This window comes from Oncorhynchus clarkii, unplaced genomic scaffold (genome assembly GCF_045791955.1).
Source record: "Oncorhynchus clarkii lewisi isolate Uvic-CL-2024 unplaced genomic scaffold, UVic_Ocla_1.0 unplaced_contig_9910_pilon_pilon, whole genome shotgun sequence".
NCBI classification, from domain to species: domain Eukaryota; kingdom Metazoa; phylum Chordata; class Actinopteri; order Salmoniformes; family Salmonidae; genus Oncorhynchus; species Oncorhynchus clarkii.
Window position 1 is genome coordinate 151013 of NW_027258028.1, and position 17700 is coordinate 168712.

The 17700-nt window shown below is 46.4% G+C and overlaps 1 protein-coding gene across 1 annotated transcript; it reads left to right on the forward strand.

The window, feature by feature from the left end:
* The first annotated feature begins 1697 nt into the window (after positions 1-1697).
* Positions 1698-17616, forward strand: LOC139394578 (uncharacterized). Its single transcript, XM_071142678.1, has 8 exons — positions 1698-1823; positions 2310-2531; positions 6112-6348; positions 7741-7854; positions 9361-9453; positions 13645-13680; positions 13900-13938; positions 17519-17616. The coding sequence occupies exons 1-8, from the start codon at positions 1736-1738 to the stop codon at positions 17572-17574; spliced, it is 885 nt and encodes a 294-aa protein (XP_070998779.1). The 5' UTR covers positions 1698-1735; the 3' UTR covers positions 17575-17616.
* The last annotated feature ends 84 nt before the right edge of the window (positions 17617-17700 follow it).

The window sequence follows — 17700 nt, forward strand, 5'->3', positions numbered from 1 at the left end:
AAGGTCTACTACACCTGTTGTATTCAGCATTTCACTGTGAGGTCTACTACACCTGTTGTATTCAGCATTTTACTGAGGTCTACTACACCTGTTGTGTTCAGCATTTCACTGTAAGGTCTACTACACCTGTTGTATTCAGCATTTCACTGTGAGGTCTACTACACCTGTTGTATTCAGCATTTCACTGTGAGGTCTACTACACCTGTTGTATTCAGCCTTTCACTGTGAGGTCTACTACACCTGTTGTATTCAGCATTTCACTGTGAGGTCTACTACACCTGTTGTATTCAGCATTTCACTGTAAGGTCTAATACACCTGTTGTATTCAGCATTTCACTGTGAGGTCTACTACACCTGTTGTATTCAGCCTTTCACTGTGAGGTCTACTACACCTGTTGTATTCAGCATTTCACTGTAAGGTCTACTACACCTGTTGTATTCAGCATTTCACTGTAAGGTCCACTACACCTGTTGTATTCAGCATTTCACTGTAAGGTCTACTACACCTGTTGTATTCAGCATTTCACTGTGAGGTCTACTACACCTGTTGTATTCAGCATTTCACTGTGAGGTCTACTACACCTGTTGTATTCAGCATTTTACTGAGGTCTACTACACCTGTTGTGTTCAGCATTTCACTGTAAGGTCTACTACACCTGTTGTATTCAGCATTTCACTGTCAGGTCCACTACACCTGTTGTATTCAGCATTTCACTGTCAGGTCTACTACACCTGTTGTATTCAGCATTTCACTGTGAGGTCTACTACACCTGTTGTATTCAGCATTTCACTGTGAGGTCTACTACACCTGTTGTATTCAGCATTTCACTGTGAGGTCTACTACACCTGTTGTATTCAGCATTTCACTGTAAGGTCTACTACACCTGTTGTATTCAGCATTTCACTGTGAGGTCTACTACACCTGTTGTATTCAGCATTTCACTGTAAGGTCTAGTACACCTGTTGTATTCAGCATTTCACTGTCAGGTCTACTACACCTGTTGTATTCAGCATTTCACTGTGAGGTCTACTACACCTGTTGTATTCAGCATTTCACTGTGAGGTCTACTACACCTGTTGTATTCAGCATTTCACTGTGAGCTCTACTACACCTGTTGTATTCGGGAACAAATACATTTTATTTGACATACACAGTTGTCAGAGCATTTGCAATTACTTAACCTAGTGTTCTAGAACACAAAACATTCTTACTAAACAAACCCCATTACCCAGAGTCCCTCAGGAGAGAAGCAATTCACAATAATCATCTTTCTCTCTTTCTATCTCCAACTCTCTGTCTTTCTCCCACTCTCTGTATCTCTGTCGCTCTTCTCTCTTTCCACTTCTCTCTCTCTCTAAGACAGTGTCAGGAAGTGACAGAGGAAGTGGAGTAGTGAGCCACAGTGTGTAACGTTCTCTGGTTTCTCTGTTCATAGACGAGGCGAGACAGAGAGAGGAGGGAGACAGACAGCGAGAGAGAGAGAGAGACAGACAGACAGACAGAGAGAGAGACAGACAAAGAGAAAGACAGCCAGAGAGACAGACAGACAGACAGAGAGAGAGACAGACTGAGAGAGAGAGACAGACAGAGAGACAAAGAGAGAGACAAAGAGACAGAAAGACAGAGCGAGACAGACAGAGAGAGTATACTACTGAACTGTGTCTCGTTGAGGAACAGACAGAGAGAGAGACAGAATACTACACGTGTCTGTCTGACCGTGTGTCATGCGTTACCATGACTAGAGAAGCACTCATCAAACTCTTCATCCTCATCCTCCTCGCCTTCATCATCTGTCTCCCAGAGTTCTTCACTTCACACAGAGGTATTTATTTTCGTATTTATTATGGATCCCCATTAGCTGTTGCCAAAACAGCAGCTACTCTTCCTGGGGTTTATTATGGATCCCCATTAGCTGTTGCCAAAACAGCAGCTACTCTTCCTGGGGTTTATTATGGATCCCCATTAGCTGTTGCATAAAACAGCAGCTACTCTTCCTGGGGTCCAGCAAAAATAAGACAGTTTATACCATTTTAAAACATTACAATACATTCACAGATTTCACAATACACTGTGTGCCCTCAAAATAATCTGACAGATTAACAGACACACACGTTTGTGACAGAAAGTGTGTGTTTATGTGTGTGTGTGTGTGTGTGTGTGTGTGTGTGTGTGTGTGTGTGTGTGTGTGTGTGTGTGTGAGAAAGACGGGGTTGTGAAACATACACCCTTTATCGTAACCGAGAACACTGACACAGGAAATATGACACAAACAGATACATGAAACGTCACCTCTCTCTCTCTGCTGCAGCGAGGGTAAACTTCCACTGTGTGACCTTTGACCCCTGCGGGGACCAGGAAGTGCCAACGCAGTGCGACCCCGGGCTGACCCCTGCGGGACAGAACTCCAGCCGGAGCGTCGAGGAGAAGCCCGTCTGTAACACCGGGAGGACGGGAGGTTCTGGAGTGAGCTGGTTGCTGTGTGACACGGAGACGGACCCGCCCGCTCTCCGTGGCAACGCCTCGCTGTCAGGTGGGCGGGGACTTCAGTTGGACGATCGACAGTTTAGACGGACCATTCGTTGATCGTACATCGATTGATTAACAGTTGATATTAAATAGTAGCTCTGTTTCCATCAAATTGGCAATATTTAAAGATCAGTATGAAGAGAAGAGGCATTTCCACCAAACGGGACATTTTGAGGATAAACAAAACTGAGTGATGATGTAGGACACGTAGAAACACATTTTTTTGGGGGGGGGGGGGGGGGCGGGGGGGGGTTTCATGTACCGAATAACAATCTGAAAGGTCAATGTGTTTCCATCGCATTTTCAACAATAATGTTTGGTCACAACAAAAACTGCTGTGTTAAATAACCAAATGTGCTGTGGTCTTGACACCTGGTCTTGACACCTGGTCTTGGCACCTGGTCTTGGCACCTGGTCTTGGCACCTGGTCTTGGCACCTGGTCTTGACACCTGGTCTTGACACCTGGTCTTGACACCTGGTCTTGACACCTGGTCTTGACACCTGGTCTGGACACCTGGTCTTGACACCTGGTCTTGGCACCTGGTCTTGACACCTGGTCTTGACACCTGGCCTTGACACCTGGTCTTGACACCTGGCCTTGGCACCTGGTCTTGGCACCTGGTCTTGACACCTGGTCTTGACACCTGGTCTTGACACCTGGCCTTGGCACCTGGTCTTGGCACCTGGTCTTGACACCTGGTCTTGACACCTGGTCTTGACACCTGGTCTTGACACCTGGTCTTGACTCCTGCGCTCTAGGGCAACAACAGATGCAGTATGGGTAGGCTAGTCTACAGGATGAGATTATAAATGATAAGAGAGAGAGAATATTTATTTTGTATTTTGTCAAACGACATGCCAAGCATCATCATGTCACTAGCGTAAAAGACCCTGGATATTTAATTGGAAAAGGCGCATCAAGCTCTTCAACGTGCACTTTCACCCCCCCCCCCCCCCCCCCCCCTCAAACAGCCGACCAGTTAAAGACCCCACCGTGTCAAACAGTTAAAGATCCCACCGTGTCAAACAGTTAAAGATCCCACCATGTCAACCAGTTAAAGACCCCACCGTGTCAAACAGTTAAAGACCCCACCGTGTCAAACAGTTAAAGACCCCACCGTGTCAAACAGTTAAAGATCCCACCGTGTCAAACAGCCGACCAGTTAAAGATCCCACCGTGTCAAACAGCCGACCAGTTAAAGATCCCACCGTGCCAAACAGCCGACCAGTTAAATGCCCCACCGTGTCAAACAGTTAAAGACCCCACCGTGTCAAACAGTTAAAGACCCCACCGTGTCAAACAGTTAAAGATCCCACCGTGCCAAACAGTTAAAGACCCCACCGTGTCAAACAGTTAAAGATCCCACCGTGTCAACCAGTTAAAGATCCCACCGTGTCAAACAGCCGACCAGTTAAAGACCCCACCGTGTCAAACAGTTGAAGATCCCACCGTGTCAAACAGTTAAAGATCCCACCGTGTCAAACAGTTAAAGACCCCACCGTGTCAAACAGTTAAAGATCCCACCGTGTCAAACAGCCGACCAGTTATAGATCCCACCGTGTCAAACAGTTAAAGACCCCACCGTGTCAAACAGCCGACCAGTTAAAGACCCCACCGTGTCAAACAGCCGACCAGTTAAAGACCCCACCGTGTCAAACAGCCGACCAGTTAAAGATCCCACCGTGTCAAACAGTTAAAGACCCCACCGTGTCAAACAGCCGACCAGTTAAAGACCCCACCTTGTCAAACAGCCGACCAGTTAAAGACCCCACCGTGTCAAACAGCCGACCAGTTAAAGATCCCACTTCCTGTTTCCATCACATCTGTCGTTATGACATTACTTCATAAAAACTGTGAATGGAATTTTTTTTATTGACTGAAAATGTTGGATTTTACTCTTCACCTTTCCTTTCCCCCTCCTCTCCTCCCCTATCTTCTTCTCCTCTATTTTCCCCTCTCATCTCCTGGCTCCTTGGCTCCCCTCCTCTTCTCTCCTCTCTCCTTGCCTCCCCTCCTCCTCCTCTCCTTTTCTCTCCTCTCTTCTTGCCTCCCCTTCCCCTCATTTCCTCCTCTTCTCTTCTTGCCTCCCCTCCTCCTCTCTCCTCTTCTCTTCTTGCCTCCCCTTCTCCTCCTCTTCTCTCCTTGCCTCCCCTCCTCCTCCTCTTCTCTCCTCTTCTCTTCTTGCCTCCCCTTCCCCTCATTTCTTCCTCTTCTCTTCCCTCCTTGCCTCCCCTCCTCCTCTCTCCTCTTCTCTCCTTGCCTCCCCTCCTCCTCCTCTTCTCTCCTCTCTCCTTGCCTCCCCTTCCCCTCATTTCTTCCTCTTCTCTTCTCTCCTTGCCTCCCCTCCTCCTCTCTCCTCTTATCTTCTTGCCTCCCCTCCTCCTACTCTTCTCTCCTTGCCTCCCCTCCTCCTCCTCTTCTCTCCTCTTCTCTTCTTGCCTTCCCTTCCCCTCATTTCTTCCTCTTCTCTTCTCTCATTGCCTCCCCTCCTCCCCTCTCCTCTTCTCTTCTTGCCTCCCCTCCTCCTCATTTCCTCCTCTTCTCTTCTTGCCTCCCCTCCTCCTCTCTCCTCTTCTCTCCTTGCCTCCCCTCCTCCTCCTCTTCTCTCCTCTCTCCTTGCCTCCCCTTCCCCTCATTTCTTCCTCTTCTCTTCTCTCCTTGCCTCCCCTCCTCTTCTCTTCTTGCCTCCCCTCCTCCTCATTTCCTCCTCTTCTCTTCTTGCCTCCCCTCCTCATCTCTCCTCTTCTCTCCTTGCCTCCCCTCCTCCTCCTCTTCTCTCCTCTCTCCTTGCCTCCCCTTCCCCTAATTTCCTCCTCTTCTCTTCTTGCCTCCCCTCCTCCTCTCTCCTCTTCTCTCCTTGACTCCCCTCCTCCTCCTCTTCTCTCCTCTCTCCTTGCCTCCCCTCCTCCTCCTCTTCTCTCCTCTCTCCTTGCCTCCCCTCCTCCTCCTCTTCTCTCCTCTCTCCTTGCCTCCCCTCCTCCTCCTCTTCTCTCCTCTCTCCTTGCCTCCCCTCCTCCTCCTCTTCTCTCCTCTCTCCTTGCCTCCCCTCCTCCTCCTCTTCTCTCCTCTCTCCTTGCCTCCCCTCCTCCTCTCTCCTCTTCTCTCCTTGCCTCCCCTCCTCCTCTTCTCTCCTCTTTCCTTGCCTCCCCTCCTCCTCCTCTTCTCTCCTCTCTCCTTGCCTCCCCTCCTCCTCTTCTCTCCTCTCTCCTTGCCTCCCCTCCTCCTCTTCTCTCCTCTCTCCTTGCCTCCCCTCCTCCTCCTCTTCTCTCCTCTCTCCTTGCCTCCCCTCCTCCTCTCTCCTCTTCTCTCCTTGCCTCCCCTCCTCCTCCTCTTCTCTCCTCTCTCCTTGCCTCCCCTCCTCCTCCTCTTCTCTCCTCTCTCCTTGCCTCCCCTCCTCCTCTTCTCTCCTCTCTCCTTGCCTCCCCTTCCCCTCATTTCGTCCTCTTTTCTTCTTGCCTCACCTCTTCCTCCTTTCCTCTTCTCTTCTCTCCTCGTCTCCCCTCCTCCTTTCCCCCTCTTTTCTCTCCTCTCTCCTTGCCTTCCCTCCTCCTCCTTCACCTCTCCTCCCCTCCATCTCTCCAGGAAGGAGGGTGGCGCTATCAGTGTTGTCTGAAGGAGGGAACGCGACTTTGTACGGCTTACTGACAGAGGAGAAGAAAGAGGGGGAGGAAGAAGGACAAGGATTCATCTACTGCTGTTTTCGAACCCCGCCCCTTTCCATACCAACCAATCACAGCCAGTGTCTCCTTCATCTCCACACCCAAGGAACCAATGAGACAGCTGTAAAGTCTGACCTGCCCTGGACACGGCCACCTAGAAGTGAGTAGAGTTTGATCCCATGTGGCTCAGTTGGTAGGTGGAGCAGAATGATACACAGAAGAAAGGTATTTGTTTCTGCCCATTTTGAGCCTGTCATCAAACCCACAAAATGCTGATGCTCCAGATACTCAACTAGTCTAAAGAAGGCCAGTTTTATTTATCCAGCTACAACAGTCATTTACAACATTAACAATGTCTACACTGTATTTCTGATCAATTTTATGTTATTTTAATGGACAAAAAAGGTTATATTTACAATGGTGTTTGTTCTTCACTGGTTGCCCTTTTCTCGTGGCAACAGGTCACAAATCTTGCTGCTGTGATGATGTCACACTGTGGAATTCCCCCCAGTAGATATCAATCCAGTTTATCAAAATTGGATTTGTTTTCGAATTCTTTGTGGATCTGTGTAATCTGAGGGAAATATGTGTCTCTAATATGGTCATGCATTGGGCAGGAGGTTAGGAAGTGCAGCTCAGTTTCCACCTCATTTTGTGGGCAGTGTTGCACATAGCCTGTCTTCTATGCTATGCTCACTGAGTCTGTACATAGTCAAAGCTTTCCTTAAGTTTGGGTCAGTCACAGTGGTCAGGTATTCTGCCGCTGTGTACTCTCTGTTTAGGGTCAGTCACAGTGGTCAGGTATTCTGCCACTATGTACTCTCTGTTTAGGGGCAGGTATTCTGCCACTGTGTTCTCTCTGTTTAGGGGCAGGTATTCTGCCACTGTGTACTCTCTGTTTAGGGGCAGGTATTCTGCCGCTGTGTACTCTCTGTTTAGGGTCAGTCACAGTGGTCAGGTATTCTGCCACTATGTACTCTCTGTTTAGGGGCAGGTATTCTGCCACTGTGTTCTCTCTGTTTAGGGGCAGGTATTCTGCCACTGTGTACTCTCTGTTTAGGGGCAGGTATTCTGCCGCTGTGTACTCTCTGTTTAGGGTCAGTCACAGTGGTCAGGTATTCTGCCACTGTGTACTCTCTGTTTAGGGGCAGGTATTCTGCCACTGTGTTCTCTCTGTTTAGGGGCAGGTATTCTGCCACTGTGTCCTCTCTGTTTAGGGGCAGGTATTCTGCCACTGTGTCCTCTCTGTTTAGGGCCAAATAACATTCTAGTTTGCTCTGTTTTTTTGTTAATTCTTTCCAATATAACCCTAACCCTCTCTCTGTCTCTGTCTCTCTCCTCCCCCTCCTCCCCCCCTCTCTCTCTCTCCTCCCCCTCTCTCTGTCTCTCTCTCTCTGTCTGTCTCTCTCTCTCTCTCTCTCTCTCTCTCTCCCCCTCCTCCCCTCTCCCCCTCTCTCTCCCCCTCTCTCTCCTCCTTTCCCCCTCTCTCTCCTCCCCCTCCCTCTCCTCCCCCTCCCTCCCTCTCCCCCCTCCCTCTCCCCGCTCTCTCTAGGTGAGTGGTTGTGTGTCTTCAGGGTGGCGTGGTTGGTCCTGGTGGTTGTGGTCATGTTGACCGTCCTCACCACGGTCCTGGGTCTGATCTACTGGAGGACTCGCTGCTGTCGAAGTGAGTCACACACACACAGTCTCGTATAACTAACCTTGTGGACACACACACACCGTCTCGTATAACTAACCTTGTGGGGACACACAGACACACACACACACACAGTCTCGTATAACTAACCTTGTGGACACACACACACCGTCTCGTATAACTAACCTTGTGGGGACACACAGACACACACACACAGTCTCGTATAACTAACCTTGTGGGGACACACAGACACAGACACACACACACACACACACACACACACACACACACACACACACACAGTCTCGTATAACTAACCTTGTGGGGACACACAGACACACACACACACACACACACACACACACACACACACACACACACACACACACACAGTCTCGTATAACTAACCTTGTGGGGACACACAGACATACACACACAGTCTTGTTTAACTAACCTTGTGGAGACACACACACACAGTCTTGTATAACTAACCTTGTGGGGACACACAGACACACACACACAGTCTTGTATAACTAACCTTGTGGGGACACACAGACACACACACACAGTCTTGTATAACTAACCTTGTGGGGACACACTTACCCTAAACACACAGTCTTGTATAACTAGCCTTGTGGGGACACACTTACCCTAAACACACAGTCTTGTATAACTAACCTTGTGGGGACACACTTACCCTAAACACACAGTCTTGTATAACTAACCTTGTGGGGACACACTTACCCTAAACACACAGTCTTGTATAACTAACCTTGTGGGGACACACTTACCCTAAACACACAGTCTTGTATAACTAACCTTGTGGGGACACACAGACACACATCTTAAACAAATGAAAAAGTCTTTATGTACATGGGTTGAAATTAAATTATTTCCCTCTCCCTCTTCTCCTTTCTCCCCCTCTCTCTCTCCTACCCCTCCCTCTTCTCCTTTCTCCCCCTTTCTCTCTCCTACCCCTCCCTCTTCTCCTTTCTCCCCCTTTCTCTCTCCTACCCCTCCCTCTTCTCCTTTCTCCCCCTCTCCCTCTCCTACCCCTCCCTCTCCTCCTTTCTCCCCTCTCTCTCTCCTACCCCTCCCTCTTCTCCTTTCTCCCCTCTCTCTCTCCTACCCCTCCCTCTTCTCCTTTCTCCCCTTTCTCTCTCCTACCCCTCCCTCTTCTCCTTTCTCCCCTTTCTCTCTCCTACCCCTCCCTCTTCTCCTTTCTCCCCTTCCTCTCTCCTACCCCTCCCTCTTCTCCTTTCTCCCCCTCTCCCTCTCCTACCCCTCCCTCTCCTCCTTTCTCCACTCCTTCTCTGCCTTCCCCTCTCCCTCTCCTCCTTTCCCCCCCTTCTCTGCCTTCCCCTCTCCCTCTCCTACCCCTCCCTCTTCTCCTTTCTCCCCCCCTTCTCTGCCTTCCCCTCTCCCTCTCCCTCTCTCCCTCTCCTACCCCTCCCTATCCTCCTTTCCCCCCTTCTCTGCCTTCCCCTCTCCCTCTCCTACCCCCCCCCCCCTCTCCTCCTTTCTCCCCCCTCCCAGAGGAGCCCAGAGTGTATCCAGCCAGTGTGTTCCAGACCAGAGGATTCAACACGGACCTTCCTGATGTCTCTGTTTCCCTACATCACTCCTCAGGTACCTCTCTCTCTCTATCCCCGCTCTCCCTATCTCTCTCTTTCCCCCTCTCTCCCTATCCCTCTCTCTCCCCCTCTCTCCCTATCCCTCTCTCTCTCTCCCTATCTCTCTCTCTCCAACAGCAGAAAACAGAATAGCCTGCATCCCAAATGGCATCCTACCCTATGGTCACTGCACTATATAGGGAATAGAGCCCTATGGTCACTGCACTATATAGGGAATAGAGCCCTATGGTCACTGCACTATATAGGGAATAGAGCCCTATGGTCACTGCACTATATAGGGAATAGAGCCCTATGGTCACTGCACTATATAGGGAATAGAGCCCTATGGTCACTGCACTATATAGGGAATAGAGCCCTATGGTCACTGCACTATATAGGGAATAGAGCCCTATGGTCACTGCACCATATAGGGAACAGAGCCCTATGGTCACTGCACTATATAGGGAATAGAGCCCTATGGTCACTGCACTATATAGGGAATAGAGCCCTATGGTCACTGCACTATATAGGGAATAGAGCCCTATGGTCACTGCACCATATAGGGAACAGAGCCCTATGGTCACTGCACTATATAGGGAATAGAGCCCTATGGTCACTGCACTATATAGGGAATAGAGCCCTATGGTCACTGCACTATATAGGGAATAGAGCCCTATGGTCACTGCACTATATAGGGAATAGAGCCCTATGGTCACTGCACTATATAGGGAATAGAGCCCTGTGGTCACTGCACTATATAGGGAATAGAGCCCTATGGTCACTGCACTATATAGGGAATAGAGCCCTATGGTCACTGCACTATATAGGGAATAGAGCCCTATGGTCACTGCACTATATAGGGAATAGAGCCCTATGGTCACTGCACTATATAGGGAATAGAGCCCTATGGTCACTGCACTATATAGGGAATAGAGCCCTATGGTCACTGCACTATATAGGGAATAGAGCCCTATGGTCACTGCACTATATAGGGAATAGAGCCCTATGGTCACTGCACTATATAGGGAATAGAGCCCTATGGTCACTGCACTATATAGGGAATAGAGCCCTATGGTCACTGCACTATATAGGGACCAGAGACCTGTGTTCTAAAGTAGGTCACTAAGGGAAGAGGGAGCCATTTTGGATGCAGGATAGTAGACATAACTTCCTGTCTCATAGACTGACGCTGTGATCTCCTTCCATAGAGCTGCTGCTCAGGACAACATACTGGACAGTGTGTGTGTGTGTGTGTGTGTGTGTGTGTGTGTGTGTGTGTGTGTGTGTGTGTGTGTGTGTGTGTGTGTGTGTGTGTGTGTGTGTGTGTGTGTGTGTGTGTGTGTGTGTACAGTGTTGGGAAGTAGTGGACTAGTAATGTTTATACATTTTGCAGTAACTCGGTGGTAGTTGAACTAAATTCACATCTAGGTAGTGTTTTCAGTAGTTAACTACTGTTTAACCATGTGGCGGTGTAGCTAACTACTGGAACTACACACTAATGTTTTACCATGTAGCGGTGTAGCTAACAACTAGAACTACACACTACTGTTTTACCATGTAGCGGTGTAGCTAACTACTGGAACTGCACACTACTGTTTTACCATGTAGCGGTGTAGCTAACTACTGGAACTACACACTACTGTTTTACCATGTAGCGGTGTAGCTAACTACTGGAACTACACACTACTGTTTTACCATGTAGCGGTGTAGCTAACTACTGGAACTACACACTACTGTTTTACCATGTAGCGGTGTAGCTAACTACTGGAACTACACACTACTGTTTTACCATGTAGCGGTGTAGCTAACTACTGGAACTACACACTACTGTTTTACCATGTAGCGGTGTAGCTAACTACTGGAACTACACACTACTGTTTTACCATGTAGCAGTGTAGCTAACTACTGGAACTACACACTACTGTTTTACCATGTAGCAGTGTAGCTAACTACTGGAACTACACACTACTGTTTTACCATGTAGCGGTGTAGCTAACTACTGGAACTACACACTACTGTTTTACCATGTAGCTAACTACTGGAACTACACACTACTGGAACTACACACTACTGTTTTACCATGTAGCGGTGTAGCTAACTACTGGAACTACACACTACTGTTTTACCATGTAGCGGTGTAGCTAACTACTGGAACTACACACTACTGTTTTACCATGTAGCGGTGTAGCTAACTACTGGAACTACACACTACTGTTTTACCATGTAGCGATGTAGCTAACTACTGGAACTACACACTACTGTTTTACCATGTAGCGGTGTAGCTAACTACTGGAATTACACACTGCTGTTTTACCGTGTAGCTAACTACTGGAATTACACACTACTGTTTTACCATGTAGCGGTGTAGCTAACTAATGGAACTACACACTACTGTTTTACCATGTAGCGGTGTAGCTAACTACTGGAACTACACACTACTGTTTTACCATGTAGCGGTGTAGCTAACTACTGGAACTACACACTACTGTTTAACCGTGTAGCGGTGTAGCTAACTACTGGAACTACACACTACTGTTTTACCATGTAGCGGTGTAGCTAACTACTGGAACTACACACTACTGTTTTACCATGTAGCGGTGTAGCTAACTACTGGAACTACACACTACTGTTTTACCATGTAGCTAACTACTGGAACTACACACTACTGTTTTACCATGTAGCATTGTAGCTAACTACTGGAACTACACACTACTGTTTAACCGTGTAGCGGTGTAGCTAACTACTGGAACTACACACTACTGTTTTACCATGTAGCGGTGTAGCTAACTACTGGAACTACACACTACTGTTTTACCATGTAGCGGTGTAGCTAACTACTGGAACTACACACTACTGTTTTACCATGTAGCTAACTACTGGAACTACACACTACTGTTTTACCATGTAGCATTGTAGCTAACTACTGGAACTACACACTACTGTTTTTACCATGTAGCGGTGTAGCTAACTACTGGAACTACACACTACTGTTTTACCATGTAGCGGTGTAGCTAACTACTGGAACTACACACTACTGTTTTACCATGTAGCTAACTACTGGAACTACACACTACTGTTTTACCATGTAGCGATGTAGCTAACTACTGGAACTACACACTACTGTTTTACCATGTAGCTAACTACTGGAACTACACACTACTGTTTTACCATGTAGCTGTGTAGCTAACTACTGGAACTACACACTACTGTTTTACCAGGTAGCGGTGTAGCTAACTACTGGAACTACACACTACTGTTTTACCATGTAGCGATGTAGCTAACTACTGGAACTACACACTACTGTTTTACCATGTAGCGGTGTAGCTAACTACCGGAACTACACACTACTGTTTATATTTATCCTTTCTTGAATAAAAATGTCATATTTTTCAACCTGTTCAGTAGCGGGGCTAGAGACAGGCACTACACTTGTCTGTTCAGTAGTGGGGCTAGAGACAGGCACTACACTTGTCTGTTCAGTAGCGGGGCTAGAGACAGGCACTACACTTGTCTGTTCAGTAGCGGGGCTAGAGACAGGCACTACACTTGTCTGTTCAGTAGCGGGGCTAGAGACAGGCACTACACTTGTCTGTTCAGTAGTGGGGCTAGAGACAGGCACTACACTTCTCCGTTCAGTAGTGGGGCTAGAGACAGGCACTACACTTCTCCGTTCAGTAGTGGGGCTAGAGACAGGCACTACGCTTCTCCGTTCAGTAGTGGGGCTAGAGACAGGCACTACGCTTCTCCGTTCAGTAGTGGGGCTAGAGACAGGCACTACACTTCTCCGTTCAGTAGTGGGGCTAGAGACAGGCGCTACACTTCTCCGTTCAGTAGTGGGGCTAGAGACAGGCACTACACTTGTCTGTTCAGTAGCTGGGATAGAGACAGGCACTACACTTCTCCGTTCAGTAGGAGAAGTGTGAAACGTACATGTAGCATGTAGATATACATTTCACAAGAATGACACATTTAACTTCTCCCAGTGTTCAGTAATTGTTAGCTTGGTGAACTATATTTTCAGAGTAGCTTCCTCAACTGTGTGTGTGTGTGTGTGTGTGTGTGTGTGTGTGTGTGTGTGTGTGTGTGTGTGTGTGTGTGTGTGTGTGTGTGTGTGTGTGTGTGTGTGTGTGTGTGTGTGTGTGTGTGTGTGTGTGTGTGTGTGTGTGCGTGTGTGTTGTAGTAGTAATGTTGTGTTTTCAATGAACAGGCCTGTTGTCACCTATTCATGAAGAGAAGACTGCAGGTAAGGAACACACACACACACACACACACACACACACACACACACACACATATAGGAACACACACACACACACACATAGGAACACATATAGGAACACACACACACACAGGAACACACACAGGAACACACACACACACACACACACAGGAACACACACAGGAACACACACACACTCAGGAACACACACACACTGACCTTGCTACATGTGTGTGTTCTCAGAGGACGAGCCTCGTCAGGGTTACTACGGTAATGACACAGGTGAGAGTTCTAAAGACAATGTTAATTAATTAATACCTGTAATAATATATATATTAATACCTATAATAATATATAAATACCTATAATAAATATATATAAATACCTATAATTATATATATAAATACCTATAATTATGTGTGTGTGTGTGTGTGTGTGTGTGTGTGTGTGTGTGTGTGTGTGTGTGTGTGTGTGTGTGTGTGTGTGTGTGTGTGTGTGTGTGTGTGTGTGTACAGTGTTGGGAAGTAGTGGACTAGTAATGTTTATACATTTTGCAGTAACTCGTTGGTAGTTGAACTAAATTCACATCTAGGTAGTGTTTTCAGTAGTTAACTACTGTTTAACCGAGTGGCGGTGTAGCTAACTACTGGAACTACGCACTACTGTTTTTACCATGTAGTTAACTACTGGAACTACACACTACTGTTTTTACCATGTAGCTAACTACTGGAACTACACACTACTGTTTTTACCATGTAGCTAACTACTGGAACTACACACTACTGTTTAACCATGTAGCTAACTACTGGAACTACACACTACTGTTTTTACCATGTAGCTAACTACTGGAACTACACACTACTGTTTTTACCATGTAGCTAACTACTGGAACTACACACTACTGTTTTTACCATGTAGCTAACTACTGGAACTACACACTACTGTTTAACCATGTAGCTAACTACTGGAACTACACACTACTGTTTAACCATGTAGCGGTGTAGCTAACTACTGGAACTACTCACTACTGTTTTACCATGTAGCGGTGTAGCTAACTACTGGAACTACTCACTACTGTTTTACCATGTAGCGGTGTAGTTAACTACTGGAACTACACACTACTGTTTAACCATGTAGCTAACTACTGGAACTACACACTACTGTTTAACCATGTAGCGGTGTAGCTAACTACTGGAACTACACACTACTGTTTAACCATGTAGCGGTGTAGCTAACTACTGGAACTACACACTACTGTTTAACCATGTAGCGGTGTAGCTAACTACTGGAACTACACACTACTGTTTTACCGTGTAGCGGTGTAGCTAACTACTGGAACTACACACTACTGTTTTACCATGTAGCGGTGTAGCTAACTACTGGAGCTACACACTACTGTTTTACCATGTAGCGGTGTAGCGGTGTAGCTAACTACTGGAACTACACACTACTGTTTTACCATGTAGCGGTGTAGCTAACTACTGGAACTACACACTACTGTTTAACCATGTAGCGGTGTAGCTAACTACTGGAACTACACACTACTGTTTTACCGTGTAGCGGTGTAGCTAACTACTGGAACTACACACTACTGTTTTACCATGTAGCGGTGTAGCTAACTACTGGAACTACACACTACTGTTTAACCATGTAGCGGTGTAGCTAACTACTGGAACTACACACTACTGTTTTTACCATGTAGCGGTGTAGCTAACTACTGGAACTACACACTACTGTTTTTACCATGTAGCTAACTACTGGAACTACACACTACTGTTTTTACCATGTAGCTAACTACTGGAACTAAACACTACTGTTTAACCATGTAGCGGTGTAGCTAACTACCGGAACTACACACTACTGTTTTACCATGTAGTGGTGTAGTTAACTACTGGAACTACACACTACTGTTTTACCATGTAGCGGTGTAGCTATCTACTGGAACTACACACTACTGTTTTTACCATGTAGCTAACTACTGGAACTAAACACTACTGTTTTACCATGTAGCGGTGTAGCTAACTACTGGAACTACACACTACTGTTTTACCATGTAGCGGTGTAGCTAACTACTGGAACTACACACTACTGTTTAACCATGTAGCGGTGTAGCTAACTACTGGAGCTACACACTACTGTTTAACCATGTAGCGGTGTAGCTAACTACTGGAACTACACACTACTGTTTTACCAGGTAGCGGTGTAGCTAACTACTGGAACTACACACAAATGTTTATATTTATCCTTTCTTGAATAAAAATGTAATATTTTGCAACCTGTTCAGTAGCGGGGCTAGAGACAGGCACTACACTTGTCTGTTCAGTAGTGGGGCTAGAGACGGGCACTACACTTCTCCATTCAGTAGCGGGGCTAGAGACAGGAACTACAGTTGTCTGTTCAGTAGTGGGGATAGAGACAGGCACTACACTTGTCTGTTCGGTAGTGGGGCTAGAGACAGGCACTACACTTGTCTGTTCAGTAGCGGGTCTAGAGACAGGCACTACACCTCTCCATTCAGTAGTGGGGCTAGAGACAGGCACTACACTTGTCTGTTCAGTAGCGGGTCTAGAGACAGGCACTACACTTCTCCGTTCAGTAGTGGGGCTAGAGACAGGCACTACACTTGTCTGTTCAGTAGTGGGGCTAGAGACAGGCACTACACTTCTCCGTTCAGTAGCTGGGATAGAGACAGGCACTACACTTCTCCGTTCAGTAGTGGGGCTAGAGACAGGCACTACACTTGTCTGTTCAGTAGTGGGGCTAGAGACAGGCACTACACTTCTCCGTTCAGTAGTGGGTCTAGAGACAGGCACTACACTTGTCTGTTCAGTAGCTGGGATAGAGACAGGCACTACACTTCTCCGTTCAGTAGGAGAAGTGTGAAACGTACATGTAGCATGTAGATATACATTTCACAAGAATGACACATTTAACTTCTCCCAGTGTTCAGTAATTGTTAGCTTGGTGAACTATATTTTCAGAGTAGCTTCCTCAACTGTGTGTGTGTGTGTGTGTGTGTGTGTGTGTGTGTGTGTGTGTGTGTGTGTGTGTGTGTGTGTGTGTGTGTGTGTGTGTGTGTGTGTGTGCGTGTTGTAGTAGTAATGTTGTGTTTTCAATGAACAGGCCTGTTGTCACCTATTCATGAAGAGAAGACTGCAGGTAAGGAACACACACACACACACACACACACACACACACACACACACATATAGGAACACACACACACACACATAGGAACACATATAGGAACACACACACACACAGGAACACACACAGGAACACACACAGGAACACACACACACTCAGGAACACACACACACTCAGGAACACACACACACTGACCTTGCTACATGTGTGTGTTCTCAGAGGACGAGCCTCGTCAGGGTTACTACGGTAATGACACAGTTGAGAGTTCTAAAGACAATGTTAATTAATTAATACCTGTAATAATATATATATTAATACCTATAATAATATATAAATACCTATAATAACTATATATAAATACCTATAATTATATATATAAATACCTATAATTATATATATAAATACCTATAATTATATATATAAATACCTATAATAAATATATATATTAATACTTATAATAATATATATATATATATTAATACCTATAATAAAGATATATATTAATACCTATAATATATATATATATTAATACCTATAATAATATATATATATATTAATACCTATAATAATATATATATATAAATACCTATAATTATATATTAATACCTATACCAACTCTCTCTCTCTCTCTCTCTCCATCTCTCTCTCTCTCTCTTTCTTTCTTTCTTTCTCTGTGTCTCTCTCTCTCTGTCTCTGTCTCTCTCTCCCTCTCCAGCGCTCCACCACCGTGGCCACCCTCTCCACTCATCCCTTTCTCCTGAAGAGCTCTAGATGAACAGAGCAGAAGACAGGAACACCAGGACATTTCTTCCTGAATGGTGTCCCTGAATGGTGCCCCTGAATGGTGTCCCCGAATGGTGTCCCCGAATGGTGTCCCCGAATGGTGTCCCCGAATGG